The sequence below is a fragment of the Tiliqua scincoides genome, chromosome 3, assembly GCF_035046505.1.
Source record: "Tiliqua scincoides isolate rTilSci1 chromosome 3, rTilSci1.hap2, whole genome shotgun sequence".
Lineage (NCBI taxonomy): Eukaryota > Metazoa > Chordata > Lepidosauria > Squamata > Scincidae > Tiliqua > Tiliqua scincoides.
The window spans coordinates 93,380,133-93,399,314 of NC_089823.1; the positions used below are offsets into that span (position 1 = coordinate 93,380,133).

Consider the following 19,182-nt stretch of genomic DNA (forward strand, 5'->3'; position numbering starts at 1 on the left):
CCCAGACACATAACTGTAAGTACTGTAGTTGGCATTCCAAATCCTGCTCTGTTGTGGTCTATTCAGATATTGCAGTGATCCCAATTTGTTTTCCTATTGCATGCACACATGTGCGTACTCTTCATTAAAGTTGTTTCTTCTGCTTCTGTTTTTTTTTTTTTTTTTTGCATACCACAACTTTGTAAAGTGTCCAGAGGAACAGCCCATATTAGTCTCTTATGGCACAGACAACAAAAGCTCCAATCCTATCTGTGCATACTGGAGAATAATCCCACCAATATTCTAAGTATGCATAGCATTAGTTAAAGACTTACAGGCACCTTAAAATCTAATTTCTCTCAACAGCAGCTGTCATTTGATGCAGCTCAGTAACTTCCAGTTCATCTCAAATGGGTGCTCTCTCCTGCCACTTCCTTTGGGTTTCATGCTAGGACCTTCAACAGCTTTCACTTCAAAATAGAGTGACTGCTGCTGGGTTTGGCAACATGGAGGCTAGATAACAGAGTCTAGCTCTAAACCTTGCCTCTTACCTTCTGTGGAAGGTATGTTTCTTGTTGTCCAGGGGACGTTCCATGAAGCCAACTGATGGGAAAGATGAATATGCAGTTACTTACCTATTAAGAGTGTTCATTTATGGTTTAATCACTTGAAGCATCCTTCCAATCAACCACCTTCCCGGGGCAAGTAATAATTTCTACTAAGCAGTTAGTTTTCTGGGTCTGCTATACAAATTGCTCTGTAGTATATGCATATGTGTGGGCCAACTGATAAAAATATTGATAGCTGATAACTTTTTATGGTTGTCAGTTGTTTAGTTTAATGGTTAGTTTCTGCACTTACACTTATGTTCTAATGGAGTTATACTGCAGTTATCAATGACCAAGCTTTCCTGCTTACCTACCATGAATTTTTTTCTCAATCATTTTGAAAATCATCTTAAGGTGAATATTTTTGTGCAGTGTTAGAACATATGTTAGAAACCATTCATGGGTCATGAAATTAAGTCCAGTTGTACCTAGAAGAAAAATAGTTGCCAGACTTGTTCTGCATTTCACCGAGTGGGTAGATAAGCTGTTTATTTTTTACAGTTTGTCTAAAAGGGAAATAGATGTGCTTTTTCACCAGTTTTGGTATGCCTCTTGGACACAGGACGGAAGGACACTGCTACCCCATGCGGTTTACAGCCCCCAACACAAATATGACCCTATTGATTATAAGTAAAAAAATTTTTACTTGGTGTCCTTTTAATAACAATGATATAATGCAATGTAGCCTACAGTGCCAATAAAAGAAAACTTAATTTACGGTACTGACAATGATGTGTAAAGATGTGTGCTGTTCTGGAGTTTACTATTACAGTATATGTAACAAACTTCCCATGAAGATACCTGTCATGTTCTATAATGTGTTTAGTAAAGCCAGAGTCCGTTCTCATTGTCCATTTTAGAAGGTATAACAGTTTTTCCCATTCAGACAAAATGCACTTTATTGCAACCAGTTCAAAAATCATCACTTATACATATTTTTATATATCCCAATACACAATTTTAAGATCATAAGGGATAATAATTCTTAGCACTTATACTTTTGTGTGTTCAGTGCACTTCATTTACAGGGGCTCCCATTATAAGTCTTACAATTAAAGTCCTCAACTTTTTGAGTCACCAAACATAAGCCTTTTATATCATGCCTGCAAGGTCTTAAATAGACATCCCTGATATTTAGATTTTGCTGTTCCTGGGCCTTCATGCTCTTCTTTCTCTTCTACCCCACACTTTGGTTGCTACGCCGAACCTCTGCAGCATTTCTGGACTCACAGTGTCATCACCTGGATTTCTGGGAATGCCTAGTTCTAAACTGTACGGAGCTTAAATTCTGAGGGCTTTGAGTTGTGCAGTCATGCAGCTTAAAAGGATCACTGATCATAATGTTTTAAAGATGTTATGATTGCGCCTTGACTGGAATATGCCACATTCAATGTTTTGGTTTTTCTAGAAGTGACTTTGTGCAAAAAGTCTGTGTCTCCAAAATGAGGAAGTCTTTGATGCTTTTATTGATGAGAGCAATGAAGACCACAACTTCTTGAGAAGTCGTTTGCAGAACATTTGACCAGAGTAAAGTTTCTGGTTACTCTTGTCTGCATGGCATAGTACGTAAATAGAAAGTGTTAGCTCTCAGGCTCTCTGTTGCACAAAACTCTAGAATCCTGTGAATTCCTGAGCTGCCATGTTCTCTTTCTACACATGCAAATGTCTACATACAGTGGTTTTGAGAGGCAAAAATGAATCTCTTTTGCATCTGTAAATGGCATTTTGGAACCTCTAAAGTACAGTATCAATATTTACAAAAGTTACATTATGTCTGATCATCCAGAATAAGTCAGTGCAGTCCTGCTTCTCAAACTGATTTTTATGAGAAAATAGAAAAGAGCTAGTTAATGAGAAGGTGGAATGGAGTATACTGTCAATAATCTTGTACTATTGCAATACCACATGTCAATCTGAAGACAGGAGGCTGGGCTTGGGTGAGGAACCATTGTTATGACCCAGAAGGGGAGCTGTTTTGCTTCATAGGTTTCAGAGGACTTTCTGAACATGAAAAAGATGTGTGCTAGATTGGCAGTACTGAGGCTAAAAGAAAAAGTGGGTAGTTGCTTCAAACTTGCTCGTACACTGATTCTCCCACCCAAGGTGATATAGTAACTGTGGAGTAGAGAAGGCGATATGATAGAAATGACACATGTGAAAATAGGTCATTTATTTTGTTGCAAGCTATTTTCAAATTTTTCAGTTTTTCTTTATTTTGAATCAAAAGGAGGGGAAACCTATGATCTCGTTGTTACTGATTAACCAGTACAACTCAGTCACTTTCAGGCTCAGTACTGCGGCCCGCTTGGAGGCAGGCTGTGCGGCATGGCCTTTCCCAGTTTGAAGAGGCACTTGGCCAACAGTCTGAGGCTAAGAGGCAAAGAAAGAAGGCCCATAGCCAGGGAGACAGACCAGGGACAGACTGCACTTGCTCCCATTGTGGAAGGGATTGTCACTCCCGAATTGGCCTTTTCAGCCACACTAGACAATGTTCCAAAACCACCTTTCAGAGCGCGATACCATAGTCTCTCGAGACTGAAGGTTGCCAACAACTGCAAATAGTATTTTTTGCTTATGGAATTATTGACAGTGTATAACCCTGGCCATGTCTATATTGCATCTACTAGCCTGTCTTTGATATTAGTTCAGCTTGCTTACAGTGCATTTATATCTCCACTTTGGATGTCTGTATATTCAAAATGCACTTTCATGTGCACAGCAGCATCTGTTCTCCTAAATTCACTCTCTTTAAAAATGTTTAAGGCAATTATATTTATAGATACCCATCGTGCTTGCTCAGTTTATTTCCTGGGTAGTTCCCCCTTCTGGGGAACCTTAACAATTGTGAACTTGCACAATTATTGAAGTTTAATCAAGGAGGCCAAGTATTCTGTTTGCTATAACACTGTGCAGCATCTTCATACAGATTTCCTTAATGTGCATCTCAGTGCAGATGTTGCATCTCAGCTGTGCATTACTGTGTAGATAATGCTTTCAAGGTGCTACTTTCAGGCATTGACCCTTGGCAAATAAATAGTTCAGACTTGCCCTGAAAAGTGCCTGTGAGCACTGTGTGTCATTTCAGAGGTCTAAGCCTGGGAAAGATTGCGTGCGAGCCATCCAGCTATCACAGCTAGGTCCATTGGGATTAGGGGCAGAAATATCTGCCAAGAGCTGAAGCAAAAAGGGCAAACAGAAACAAAATATAAAAATAAACACTCTTGGAATACGTTCATGGAGGACAGCAGGGAATAGTTTCAGACTGTGTTTAACGTCCATGCAGTATGTAGGATGGCAATGCTGAAGCTTAAAAAAAACCCTTTTTAAGGCTTTAATTTTAGTTGAATATTTGCAGTGGGAAAAGACTAAATAAGCCCAATGAAGTCCAATTTTCTTGTTTCCTGTGTTACTTAAAATATGAGCCTGTGGTGGGGAGGAGGTCAGACATTTTTGTAGCAGCTGTTCTGGATCTTCAGATCTTCATACTTGATAAAGACTCTAAAAAGAACTAAATCAACCTTTCCTCTTTTCTTTACTGTATGAGGTCACTGAAAGGATGTACGTTTTGTAGCGTAACGTAAGAACTGACACGTGCTTCTACTTTATATGTAAATCTAAGTAGTAAATCTTGGACCCAAAAAATAATTGTCATTTTATTGTCAGTTTTCTAGTAGGAACTGCCTTTCAAGTGGCAATGGCAAGAATAGCAAATGGTAAATGGGAGAAACCTGTTCACTTTATTTGATGTCGTTTTTGTAAATAATTAGTTGGAGAGCAGTTGCATATCTCCAACCTAACTTCATCAAAGACTGAGACCTTCTTTATCCTTCATCTCCCCTAACTGTTACTGGCATAGAAAGCAACCACGGCACTGGGCTTTGCTGTCCGCAGCTTGATTCTGATCTGCTTATCTTAGCCCTGAACTGTAGAAATAGAGCGCAACAGAAGTGCAGAACCCCATGCAGCTCTCACTGCTTTCTGATCTTGTTTCTTTCATCTACCTGTAATACATGCAACTCTTAATATCAGGTCAGCATTTGGGGTACCATTAATACAGAATTGGCCCCGATAGGATTAGGCCCGCCATATTTTACGCTCTTGGCTTCCATCTTGTAAACATCACATTCTTCTATTTCAGTAGAAGTTTTTCTTGAAGGGGCTTTAACTTTTTGTTTTGCTGCAGCCTGGATCAGGCTCTTCTGCATCTGCTACTTCCATTAAAAAAAGAAAAAAAAGAAAACCATACAGATCCAAATGATGCGATTAACATCACAGCTAATTTGACCGAAGAGTACTTGTTTCCTTCTGGAATGTGGCAGAATTATGCAGGCTGACTTGCAGTTTTGGAATAAGAGTTGGACATAAAAGACAAAGTGTCTGTGACTGACAGCTAAGGTCTTCTGAGTCAGTGGCATTACTAGACTGCCTGGATAGTATAGTGAAAACCCCACATGAAATGACTGTTATCCAGAATAAATGTCAGTGAGTATTATATCACTGCTTAAAGCTAGGAGCTGTTTATAGGCTCGTTGTGAGGGTGGATATGAAAAGCTGAGAAACTTCATGTGGAGGTATAAATGAGTACTGCAATGGTGGTAAAAAATTATTGCCCTTAGACATGAGCAGAGATGCGTGTGTGTGAATATCCAGTCTAAATGGGCATGCTAAGTAATAAGCAAGATAGCTTGTTAGTCACCTAGTTCTTTTCTGAAAAGGGGCTCTCAGCAACACGCAAGTATTTTTATTAACATTCAGAATGTTTTATTCTATTAATTCTTATAACTTAAGCACCTGAATTGACTATAAATCAATAGATGGTATTGGAGGAAAGCCAGAATAGGGCAATACTTTGTATTAGGATCAACAAAAGCAGGAAGCAGAGAGAAACTGTTTGAAAATTCCTCATCAGGCAGAAGGATCAGGGTCAGAGAAGGTGCATGTGGGAAGTGCCCCAGTGGTCTGCAGTTAGTGAAATCTGAAGATGCGTAGGGTTTTTTTTGTGATTTGGATTGGCCTCTGATAGATGCAGGATGCCTTCATTACTTACCAAGGACTGAAAGAGCAAAGGTGATATGTAACTGAATCCATGTATAGGAAGTGTAAGATTAGGGAAATTTTATCTATCCTTATATGTAAGTAACTTCATATTGCAGATCCTGTACCATAAGGATGTACTCTTTAAAAACTTCTCATCTGTATAATAGGTGAGACAGCTTTTTCAGCTCAAAGCAAGAAAGGCCCTCTTGTGGACATAGGTTCAAACAACACGCTGATACAATTATACTCTTTCTACACACCAGCAGGCAATGCTATTGTTCAAAACATATGCAGAGTTTCTGAATGCCTTTTTGACTGCTTCTGATTTCATCAGTAATGGCTGTTTTTAGGTCAACTACATTACAACTACACACACACATCTGTAAATAGTGCTTTTGAGAGGTGTTTGTTCAACTGTGTGTACTGATGTTTATGCTAGTAATTTGCTCTTTAAAGTTCCAAAAGTACTGGCAAGGGAAGGCTAAAGGGGTACAGCCTAGCCAAAGCAGACTTAGTCTTGCATGTTTGTGTGTTGTCTTTAAATATTTTCTTCCTTTTCTGTTTACAGCCCAGTGACTTTTCAGTATCACTAAAGGCATCAGGGAAGAACAAACATTTCAAGGTGCAGCTGGTGGACAATGTCTATTGCATTGGGCAACGTCGATTTAATACTATGGATGAGTTGGTGGAACACTACAAAAAGGCTCCCATCTTCACCAGTGAACATGGGGAAAAGTTATATCTTGTCAAAGCACTTCAGTGACGTTGAAGACGGACTAGGCCTGCTGGGTCTCTTGCAACTTACAAGCCTTAGGTCCCGAATTCACTTTTGTAGAGCAAAGCAGTCTGCGCAATCTGAGACGGTCTTTGGAGAATGACCTCTTTCTAAACGGTCTGCTCTGTTATATTCTTTCTCAATCCCCCCTATTTTTGTTGCCTACTTTGTCTTTTTAAAAATTCAGTTATTTTGCATCCCCTCAGGTTGAAAATTTCACTTATGTGACCATTGCAAGCACTCTTTTTCTTCCTTGGGTTCTAAGCTTCCTCTCTGTGTACGTTTACATAGTTAGCTCACATAAAATGCGGGGTGTTCTCTATTCAAAACAGTGTTAAATTGTTCAGATAGCTCACGCCAGCTGAATGCTGGCAGAACTCATCATTAAGAGACTGGGCACAGTTTGAATGCACAGAACATGCAGCTAATTAAGTGAAATATAGTAGACATAACAGTTGTGGCTGTGAGTTCTGTAGCTATTTTGCTTACCAAGTAGTATATTCCAGAAATTCCTAGTTTCTAGATGCACCCTTTACACTCTCTATTCAACTATTACATTGCCTCCTTGACTCTTTGTGAAGAGTACACTAACTAAAGCATTTTGTAATAGTACTTCTTAAACTACTACGGTAAGATTGTAGTAAAAGAAAACTATCTAGCGTATTTTGACATGTAATTGCAACAGAGACATTTCATTGCAAGTTGATTACTTAGAGAATCATTGAATTGTAATGGTTGAATGTTTTGGTAATCTACAACCAAATGTGCCATCAACATAATGCTTTCTCTTCTTGCCCTTCTGCTTGTTTGAATTAAACAATTATGTATTTAATTCTTAAAGTAATATGTATCTGTAGCTGATTGACACTAATACAGAAGTTTAATAAATATAACTAATTATGGGTGGGTGGGGCTTCCAACACATACATGCATACATATAAATATATATACATATATATATTTGCATTACAGAAAAAAAATTCAGGGTTTACAAAAGGTGGTGCGATTAGTAATGAGACACACAGAATGTTATATGAAGAAAATGCATTTTTTTCTTTACGTTTAATTTTCCTTATGGTTTTGAGTATAGTCTTGATGGCACATTCCTGAACATTGAAAAAAGGACCTTGATGGTCCAGGAATCTTGCATACCAGTTTTTTGGATATTGTAATAAAAAAAGTATCATGTGAAGATGGAGTATTGAATTTATCCTTGGGTAATGGCCATGAGGTTTGGAATAGCATGATGAAATACGGTTTAAAAAACAACAACCCTATTTATGAATTGTTGAATTTGAGTGATTTTATCATACAATCTGTGCAAAAATAGCTGAAGTTGTTTTATTTTGTGACTTCAGGAGCAGTTAGAATTTTTAAGAAATATGTCTAGTTGCTTTGTTTCATTTCTTTTAAAATATTGAAATCCTGTGCTGTGTGAACTCTGCAGTAATGGGTATACCTGCAGTGGCATCTATACTGAGCCTACCCTGCTTTGAAGTTCTTTAACTCATGTCAGCAATAACCACTGACAGTGGACTCTGCACTGCACAAGCAAGACCATGGAAACAGGACACCTTCTCAAGCCTTTGTTTTTTTGCAGGGGAGGGGGGCTTCAAAAGGCTTAGATGGCTTTACGGGGAATTGGACCTAATTTTCAGGAATGTGTCTGTCTATGGCTATTGGTTAGGATGGCTAGCTGGCACTTCCATGTTCAGAAGCAATGTACTTTTGAATGGTATTTTCTGGGAAGGCTTTAGCAAGGGATCCACATGCTGGATCCGGCGCCTGGAAAAAGCCTTCCCCGTCCTGCATGGCACTTACCATTCTGCACTGCGGCCTTTTATCTCTTGAGCTGATCTTGTCAGACAGGTGCACTTGGCAGCTGTCCCAACAGGCTCTGTGCCTCGATTTTGGGATGGAAGTAGCTGCCTGGAATGACTTTCTGACAAGATGGGCTCAAAAGATAAGAGGCAGCACTGCAGAGCAGTAAGCACTTTGCAGGATGGGGAAGACTTTTTCACAACACAGCAGTCCACGGTTTGGATACCACTGGTCTAATCCAAAAGGGCTGCCTTTATGGGCTTTTCAGATGTACAGGTTGCATTATCACATAGAGAGACTTCTTGAAATTAGACCCAGAATTTGTGTGTTAAAACATATTTAGGCCATAGTCATTTATTTGAAGCACTTTCATTGATGTTAGTAAAATTACTCTGCAGTAAAAAGGTTATGGCTTGCAGCCTTAGACTTCAGTGGTGCTAAATAGTCTTAAAAATGTACACTCAACTTATGTGCCATAGCTGTAAACGTGATCCATTGCCAGCTGTAATGAACAAAGATGTTTTGAAGTCAAACCAGGAAGTTTTCCTTTTATTTTGGTATCCTGTCTGGCAGATGCTGGCAGAAGGCCATTAGAATCAGTTGGCAAGACACACTTTTGTCCATAAGGCAAGTTGCTTCTCAACCTTGATCACTTAGCGGCTGGCTTAAACCCCACATGCATGAAAGCTTTATTTAAAATGCGTTTTGACCATCTAATGTAACTTTGGATGATTTCTTCTATGAATGTCTGGTATATTTTGAATCTTGTTAGGTTCCTGGCCTTAGTATGGTGAGAGATCCTTGGAAGTAATCATTCACACTCTGTGTGCATGTGTTTGTTTAAACCATTTTTTCCAATTTTGTATTGCTTTTAGTTTATTCAGTTTCTTTGTATTATTTTTATGAGGATAAGTAGGTGTACTTGACACATGCTTTTTGGCTTGCTATTTTGTCCTCTGATATTTATTTCTCTAGTAGCGCTTCCAGTTGAGAATATTTTATGACAGAATTGGGGTACATCACCGAAATGTTTTCCTTTGAACTCCTGTTGAAATTCATTCAGTGGTGCTTCTGTAAGAAGTTTCCTAATAAACTGTACTCAACTTTTTAAAAAATAAAATCTCTTAGGGGTTAGGTGAGCAAACCCTACCATTTATTTTGGGTTGAAGAGTTTGCAGTAAGTTTTATATAATGAAGTTAAATTCTCCATGTTGCTTTTTATTTCAGTACTTCAAAAACCTGTTTGCCTTCATTGTTAATGATGTGTTGATTGAGCTCTTGACGGTGAGATGTGAATTCTTTTTTTCTTGAGCAATGGGTAGTTTATTTTATCGCACCTCAAATGCAAAATAAATAGCTCAAATTATCCCTTTCATGGGTACAAGCTTGACTTTGTCAACACTGAATTCAATCATTGAGTTGCACATTTAGCAAGCTTGATTCCGTTCTTTTGGAGTTCTCACTATTTGGGGTGTATCAGTCTCAAAAGTGTGTTTGATGAGATAAAAGTTAATAAGGCAATATTTTGCATTACAAAAGTCGCTGTTAAGTTGATGGTATTTGTAGGTGTGTTATGGTCAATCCAAAGGTTTAGTCCACAAGGTGGCTTAGTCCTTTCGTGGCTCTGTACCACCATTTCATATGGCAAGTTTGTTGTTGAAAAGCCATGTGTCATCTTGCAGCAATACAAGTTTTTATGGGAGATGCATTTGGGTATGAAACGGGTGGTAACCATTGCAAGGGAGTGCTCCTAAACTTTGAAACAACCTTATAATCCTATGCTTTTCTTAGTCAGTTACTTTTTGCATGCTGCTGCTGCAGAGTGTGTGTGGTGTGTGTGTTTTCTGGAGCATGCTACAGTAAAAAAAAATTGGTTATAGCTATAACTTGGTTCATACACCTTGCAATGGAGAGAGTCATCCAATGGTTAGCAATTCTGAGAAGTGAAGGAGGCTTTCTTTTGTCTCCTTTCAGAAAAATTGACAAGGTAGGACAGGCTAGAAACTGCTTTAAGAATGGCTGTGTTAAGAAATGCAGCTGCTGACAGGTTGATGTAGAACAGGGGTCTCTAAACTTTTCAGCCAAAGGGCCACATCAAACATCTGGCACAGTGTTGAGGGCTGGAAAAAAAATTAAATATAAAATTTAATAAATACATTAGAGATGGAACTTAGATGAATGAATAAATGGGCTCAAATGTCCAGGATTTCTCCAAACACCAACAAAGCCCAAAGCACACACATAAACGGGCCCCCATTCCCCCACCCCGCAAGCAGAACTCTGGTTGTGTTTGGTCAACTGGGCCTGCGGCTCTCAAGGAATCGGAGGCTGGCCGTGGGCCAGATAGAGGCCACATTTGGCCCCTGGGCCTGGGTTTGGAGACCCCTGATGTAGAACAATGAAGATGGCTAACCTGTCGGCAAGGGAACAGTTCTTACCCTGGCCTACTCTTCTAAGTGCAGGTAAAAGAAAGGCCTTTCTTGTATATGACTTCTCCTAGTATGTTAAATGCAGCTATAAAGATGAAGTCATTTTGCAGTACTGGGTTGTCTTAAATTGTTTCTTCTTTAATTTCACCTTTACTTGAAAACATTAGTAATGATAATAGGGAGAGATTATTTTTTAAATATCCACAAGAAAACTATACAATGAATAAACTGTCATTAGGTCCTCTACTCAGTGTTTTAGCACAGCTTTTATGCTTTGATGTCATCTAGAGGCAGCGAAGCAATAACTAGAAGTGCGAAGGACCTGATAAATGTTATTGCAATATGATGTTTTAAACTGAAATTAAAAAAAATAATCTCCATATGTTATAACCTGTTTGTTGCCTTTTAATGCCATACTGGATCCTATGTCCTGGAGTGCCACAACTCATGCCATCAGCAGGTCACATAGACAAATTGAATCAGTGCAGGTCTCCTGTTTCTTTACTGAATTTCTGTACTATTATTCAGATACAACCCGAATCTCAGAGGGGGGGGTCATGGGCTCACCTGACCCTCCAGAGAGCCATAGCAACCTCCAGGTAAGTTTTTAAAAGCCCTTTCCTCCCCAACAGCAGTACAATCGTACCAATTGTGCTGTTGTCCTGTCGCTTAAGGAGACAGTGACAGAGCTTCCCTGGAAATCACTACTGACTTTTATCAGAAACTTTTTTTCCTACTCAAAACAGCTCACACAATGGCATGCACATGGTTAGGATCAGGACCATGTTACACATGTTCCATAATGTGTGGTTATGTCGTTTCCAAATGCCGTCAAGGGAAATCCTGCATACAGCATGTTACCATATCTTATTAGTAGAGGTGTTTGAAAATGGTGGTGTTTATTTTACTCAGAAGTAAACCCATTGTGTTCACTAGGACTTAGGCTGTAATCCTCTCTTACTCACCAGAAATAAACACCTCTGCTTATTAAGTAATGTTACCAGAACATGAATAATTGTGGCTAGGCTAACAGAGCGTCCTGCTCTGTGAAGGTGATGTGGGTTGCATTATCAGAAGATTGGGGGGGGGGAGAGGATTTGGGGGAACGTTTATCTGCTGCTGCCACCTCACGCCCGCCTTCCACAGATGCAACCTGCACTCATCTGCTTTCCATGTGCTAAAACGGAGCAGAAAGTGAATCACCCTTGCTCCTGATGTGATTTTTTTTTTCAAATGTGGAAGCATGGGAATTATGGTTTGATTTACATACCATGCAAATGAAAGAGCTCCTTCATTCCCCAGACTCTTTAAATCAAACTGGAAGCCTTGTACTTCCACAATTTGAAGGAACCACACAAAGAGTGTGGTAAGAGGCTGCTGTTTTGGGGTTTTTTTTATGGTGTCATAGTGGCAGAGCCACGGTGGCATCAGACAGCATTCCGGATCTTGCACCCCACCTAAGACAGAAATGCAATGAGGAGGAGCCATGTCTGAAATCTGCATTTGTACCTCTGTTTTCTCCAAGTAATTCAGCACGTGGGAACATGCTAAAACAAATTTATAAGAAGGTTTCAAATATGTATGCAACAGACAGCACAATTGATAGTGTAGAATTGTGTTTTGGCTGCACTTCAAACAGCAATAATAATCTCGAAAGGACTTTGGAAATGTTTTAGAATGTACATAGCTTTTTGTACCAAAATGAGCAAATCAGAATGTCTCAAAATAAACATCTTGTTGTGACAATCCTGAGACGCTTTATGGATTCAGAGCCCAGCAACTGAATTACAGACAACTTTGTGTCACTCTTCTAGTGCAGTTAGTGAAAAGGTATCTGGATATTGCTCTCTCAGATGTTTACGTTTTCACGCCTTTGTTACTGCCACTGGCCAATATGTATGAAGTTTTAAAGTTGTAACTTAAATATAATGTCCTTATCTTTCCCTGAATCTCTTGCCTGTTGTCCTGCTTTTTCAGTTTTGTAAATTGGGTATTGGAATGCACTTGCTATTGCTGGTGAAAGTATTTAACATGATTGGAGACCACAGTATTGTTGCTTTTCGGATATAGCTGATTGATCTTCTCATGATCTGCAACGGAAGCAACAGTCAATCAGAACAATGCTAGGCACATTACGACTGATGGGATCATTATTTAGGTACAGTGTGTGTGTGTGCGCACCTAAGAATGTATATCTAGTGTTACCCTTATGAGGCATCATAGGTTATAAAGGGTCTTCCTTTTTATGATTTTCCCTTCTCACAGAATCAATAAATGCAATATAGCAGGCAGGAAGGATATGGAAATGTGCTATATTTTAAAAAAATGGATGGGGTGATATTAGTTTGTCTACACAAATCAAGAGTAGAGAACAGACACAGCTGAGGTACTTGGAATGTGAACTAAATTACCACAAAACAATGATGAAATCAGTGTTGTTGAGATGGAAGGTAAGTCTTAATGGAGAAGAGACATGAAGAAAAGGACTTCTATGTGTAAATTCTATTCACTTCCTTTGATGTTTTATTATGGGAACTCTTACAATCTGCTAATCATTTTACAAAGATAAGCTTGTTTCCTGTAAGTCATTATTTGGGCTAATCTTAAACCTTGTGGTTCCCAGACTGTGTGCTATGGTGCTCAAGGGTGCCACAGCACACTTACAGGGGTACTGTTCATTCTCTTCCTGGATTGCCAGGATGAGTGTGCAAGATCTTGTGAGCCACAGGATGCTGTGGAATAAAGGGCACCGCAGAGCAGTACGGTTGGGAACTGCTGCTCTAATAGTTGATAAAATGCAATCACCTCCAGGACCCTGACCACCTTATTGAGCTCCCTAACCCACAGCTTCCAAAATGTTTATTTACATTTCCTACTGCCCACCCTTGATGCCAACACTAACCAACTCCTTACTGTAGCCATAAACGTATTACTTAAGCCCCTTTTTCCCCTCAAGAGATATGATCACCGGAGATCTGATTCTGAAGAAACGTGGTAATTCGCATGCACACCATTTTTTTACATGAATCTTCCTGTCCCCAACCCTAAAAAAACTGCCCCAAATACTGTGAAACGGCTTTATAAGTCCTATGCCTTTTCAAGGATAGCCCCTGCAATCTGCTTTCAGTAACTGAAATTGAAGTATGTGGGAAAAAAACATTTCTGAGCATGTTGTCTCTCCCTCCGCTCCCAGTGTTGTTTCCATCTTCACCAATAAGCATTCTTACAATTCAGGCTTAAAAGGGCCTGAAGAGAAAGTTGCTTCAAAAAACAAAAGATGTTTTGCCCAGAGCACCCATGAACATTCTCACATACACACTGAGGTAGCCAACATGAGTTGGCCAAATCTGCTTATTTACAATTCACAGAATTTGGTAAAGTGATCATCCTGAATCCCCCAGAGCAACAATTTTCAAGCTTTTACATTTCATGGCACACTGATGAGGCGCTAAGATTGTCAGGACTTACCATCAGTTTTTTGACAATTGGCAAGGCACACCACGCTACTGGCAGTGGGCTCACATCCCCTAACGGCCCTACTAATAAATGACCCTCCCCCAAACTCCCTTGGCACACCTGCGGACCTTTCGTAGCATACCAATGTGCGGTAGCACAGTAGTTCCACATTGTTGCCCCAGTGGCTATAATGTAAGAAAGTCTTCCCTTGCTCTAGTGCAAGGGTGTCCAAACATTTTGGCAGGAGGGCCACATCATCTCTCTGACACTGTGTTGGAAACAGGGGGGGGGATTAATTTACATTTTAAAATTTGAATAAATTTAATAAATGAATTTATTAGAGATGGAACTTGTGTGAATGAATGAAGGTCTTGCAGTAGCTCAAAGCCTATAAAAGGCCTTGCACAAAGCAAGGCCAGCCTTTCCTTTACTGCCACTGCTACATCACAGACGTGAAATAGCAAGTAGTGGAGTGAGCCCTCATCCCACAGCTCAGGTGAGAGGTCGAACAGTCGTCCTCATGCTGAGAGCAGTTGCGTTGGGCCAGAATGGGCTCCAGCAAGTCTCCAGAGGGCCAGAGGTTCATTGGAGACTGAAAAATGAACCTGACAAACAAAATGGGCATTGGACTGCATTTTAAGTAGCTCAAAAGCAGCAGTGTTAATAGAAAATGAAGCACATATATGTACAGTTGTAGCTTACTGTACCAGGTAGTGTTTGATTACTCAAAATCCCTGAATAATTGCTGCATCTCAAGCATTTGAAAGTAATTTTGGACAGAGAAGCCTAAGGAGCAGAGAGGAGTTGAGAGGGTTATAAAAATTGCTGCATGTGTTTCAGAAGTTATGGCACGCACAACAAGGGATCCATCAGAAATCGATTGGAATACTGAGGAGTGTTGACCCTACTGTTTTAGTCTTTGGGAAATGTAACACAATGTGATGGACACACACAATGTGTAAGCAATCGTTACGGCTACTTAAATGTCAGTGTTTTCTGCTGTTGTGTACAGGGAGATTCAGGATGCCATGGAATTTCCACCAAGCATTTTCTTGGATAATATTGGCCTGCCTGAAATAAGCATTGCCTTACGAAAATTGAAACAAGCCTCAGTAATATGGAGGTTCAGGAAATTGCTTGCAGATGAGCCTCTTACTGTGTCCAGTTTCCAAACCAATGTATACTGTTGCTTTGCACAGCTGTAGCTCTTCCCCTACTAGGAGACAATCCTAACCAGGTCTACTCAGAAGTAAGTCCTATTTTGTTCAGTGGGGCTTACTCTCAGGAAAGTGCGGTTAGGATTGCAGCCAATGCCATGTGTATTTGTAAGGGATACTTGATGTTCATGGGGGATGTTGCTTTCTTATCTTTATACCTGAAAATGTGATGGGTGCTGTACAGCTACGCTTGGTTTTGTGCATTTGACTTTCTAAAAACATTAGTTAATTTGTGTATAGGAGGTCAATAGTGTTCTGTTGCCCTTACCTTAGCTCTGACATACAACTTGGTGGAATCTTCTGGAAAACAGTGGTAGCTAAAATATCTTGGGGGTGGGGTTGTTCTCCCATCTTCCAAGAACGGTGCATTCTTCTCTCCCAAGAAGAGCCCTGCTGAATCAGGCCAAAGGCCCATGAGTCTCGCCTCCTGTATCCCTCCGTGGTCTACCAGATGCCTCAGGGAGCATGCAAGACAACCGAAGTCCTGCATCCTATTGCCATTCCCTTGCATCTGTTGTTCTGAGGTAATCAACTTCTAAAATCAGAAGGTTGCACTAACCCCTACCCATGCATACAAGGCAGGAGTGAAACTTTTTGTTTTTATTTTACCAACTGTGCTCTTAATCTCTCCTCTATATCATTTTCAAATAAATGTTCTATTATGTAGAACATTCATAACAGGCCTTTGTGATCGAGTTTAGCTTTATTAGAAACTAAATGACAGCCTAGAAATATTTAGGTAAAACGAATGAGAGAGAGCTTGGTGTACTCATACATCTATATCTGGATCAAACGTAGGGGCTGTTAGCCCCATATCACTTCAGCTATAGAATGGAGCTTCTAGCTTCATGAACGTTCTTGAAGAAGAATGGTGCTAGGAAAATATCTAATTTTGCTCAGTGTTATAGTAAGAAATATCCTTGTGGCTTCCCTTCCATCTTAGGAGTTGGCAGGACTGTGTTGCCTGGGGCTTAGTACTGATGGACAGGACTGGCCTTGTCAATGAGATGTGGTGACATCACTGCCTCAAGCAATGGCTTGGCCAAGGCAGCATTCTACACCCACCCAGCACTTGGTGAGGCAAATTGCTGCTGTATGATGTCAGGCTTCCAGGTGGCTTGATCCAGACCTGCTAGTAGAAAAGCCAGAGCCCCCCTCCCTGCCCCCTTTTGAGAAATAAAATGGGCCTTTTAGGCTCATGAAATTGCAGCAAGACAATGCAAAACTGTGCTACCTATATCAGAGAGTGACAAGGGAGGATAGTGGTTTCCTGGCATGCTTCCAGTTAAAGGACTTTGTTTCAGTGGTAGTGATGCAAGTCGCTACTTGCAACCCAGAGGCTTAAACCAAGCTACATATTGAGAATTTTGATGGATTCTTCCATTATAGTTAATATGGATATTTCTGATACCACTTAATTTGCAACAGTCCCAAATGCCTTGCTTTACATGACAAGAGATACATAGATGGTTTTAGCAAGTACTGTTGGCATCACATCCTCATTTCTCCGAAGAATAAATCGGGCCGAAGTCTGACAATTTGCATGTTTGGTTTGGTAAATGATTAAATTGGTCCCTTTCAGTGAGGTGGGTTGACCCTGAAAGATTGGAGGTGTAAAGAGCGGAATCCACTATGAGTCAGGACCCATCACTTAGAGTGTCTTTTTGTACATTTATGGACTTCTATATATATGCTGCCTTTGTTAATCTTGAGGATTGCATGTTGTTTAGCACTGATTGGGAAGAGGCAAGGTTTGCAATCAGTATTCATGATGCAAACAGATGGACTTAGGGGGATTCAGGAAGAACTGTCGTATTGCCAGAAAAATTCAGTGCAGGAGCGATAGGCTTGCTGGAATATGTATGAAATGCCTATGAAGTTCAGAACATGTGCTGCTTGACAACCTTCTGCTTAATGACGGACCACATATATGATGGTGGTCAGAGCACAACAAAGACACTCTTAATGAGGCAGTCCCATAGCCTGCAGCAGTGGTTTACACAACCAAGAGATTCTTAAGAGGCAATCAAGAGATAAGAGGCAATCTATCTCCTGTAGCCTGTGCAGCCAGCTAGTGTCTGGCAGGGAGTGCCTGTTTACACAACAAAGGCACTAGATTGGTTTGAATGTTTAACAACATAATTGCATAATAACGGGATCGCACAACGTATCCTGTTAAGTGGCACACACCTGTATATGTCCAATTGTGGTTCATTCAGGAGTAAATTGGGCTTACGTATGTGATTGTTCTGTTTCTGTACTTAGTGGAATGAAAACATGACATGTTCGCTAATTACTCTCAGAGCTAAGGTTGAGGTGAGTGAGTGGGAAGTGGGTACCAGTTCATCTTAGAAAGGACATTAATGCTTGGGAATGTTGAACTGGTAGCATACTGGTTTCAGCAGTGCATCAGGCAGTCCACAAAGCTTTCTACTTGGAGAAAGTAGAAATATTCAACTTGTGTTTGACTAATGACATATTTTTAGTGTTTGACTAATAGTGTTTGACTAATGACCTATTTCACCAAGTAAGACGTGGAGGTGATTTAATTAAAACAGAGTAGGTCACACATATTACATCAAACATTTATTTTAACTCAGAAGCTTCTGAAATGCAAAGTAATGGATTCATGCAGGGATGCACTTAAAGGGGATTAATGACTATTGTTAAGCTGGTGATTATTCATTTTCATTTGAATGTCTGAGTGTATTCAGTGAATGCCAAAAAAAAAAAGCAAAGGAAGGAAACTGAAGCAGGGAGTTTCAAACCGAACAATCTAAAAAAATGGTGGGACATTATCAGATTATTATCATTGCTATAGCCTTATTTTGGAGACACAAAATAAAGCCTACACTATGGCTTCCTCACGAGGAAGCTGCTTGAACCATTCACTAATGAGGCTATACTATATCTCCAAAACTAGACATGATAGGGCAAAATGGATGCCACTTTTTGAATCGGCATCCCAAATTCATACCAAACCACCTTAAAGTTTGAGAAAAACTTTTCTGACCTTCAGTTTTGTAGGCCTGTGTTACTTGTCAGAATATTAGTATTAAGAATATATACTGCTTTTCAACAACAACAACAAAATTCACAATGTGTACAGAGAAAATCAATTAACTAAATGGTTCTCTGTCTCAAATTGGCCTAAAACCTTAAAAGATGCAGAAGAAGCACCAGCAAACAGCCCCTGGAGAAGATGCTATGCTAAGGTGAAGAGGGACAGTTGCTCTCCTCTCCCCCCTTGCTAAATATAAGAGGAGCATCTATGAAAAAGGTGCCTTGAAAAAGTGCCTCTTTGCCCAGTTAGCAGGGGAATATGCACAATGCCCTACTACTACTGCAGAAATTCTCATACTACTGTATCCTGCCAAAGTTGCTGATCAGGGCAATAAAGCATTGTGTGCAGTGGGCCCTCAGAATCTGCAGATGATAAAATTCCACAGATGAGATCCTCAGAAAACCACCTGGGTATGACTAGAAGGCACTTCCAGTCATGTCTGGGGAGCTTTTGAGGCTCTCCAGCCATGGGCTTGGCATCCGCGTTTAGTCAAATCCACGGGTGCCAAACCCATAACAAGGGCCCACTGTGTTAAGAGTCTGAAGGTTTACAAATGTTTACGTGGTCTTCAGTGGCACTGAAATAATGAAACAGTCTTGGATGACAGCATTGCCTGGTGATAAGGGATCAATCTGACCCTGTTAATATTGGCAAAGACTGAAATGAGATGGGTCCAGCCTAGCCAGTGGTGAAATTTTGTGGATTAGGAGTTCATAAAATTTAACTGAGAAATCTGATCATTAAGGAGATGTGATCCAAAAAATGAAAAAGTTGCCGCTGCCATAGGTTGACTTAA

At 40.1% G+C, this 19,182-nt stretch overlaps 1 protein-coding gene across 3 annotated transcripts in view; it reads left to right on the forward strand.

Moving 5' to 3' along the window:
• NCK2 (NCK adaptor protein 2) overlaps nt 1-12,598 on the forward strand; it is an 85,863-nt gene extending 73,265 nt beyond the window's left edge. For all 3 annotated transcript variants that reach the window (XM_066621081.1, XM_066621079.1, XM_066621080.1), the window contains one exon: nt 6,193-12,598. In XM_066621081.1, coding sequence (XP_066477178.1) covers nt 6,193-6,387 — 195 coding nt within the window. In that variant the 3' untranslated portion in view covers nt 6,388-12,598. The remainder of the gene's footprint in view (nt 1-6,192) is intronic.
• Nucleotides 12,599-19,182: the final 6,584 nt, after the last annotated feature.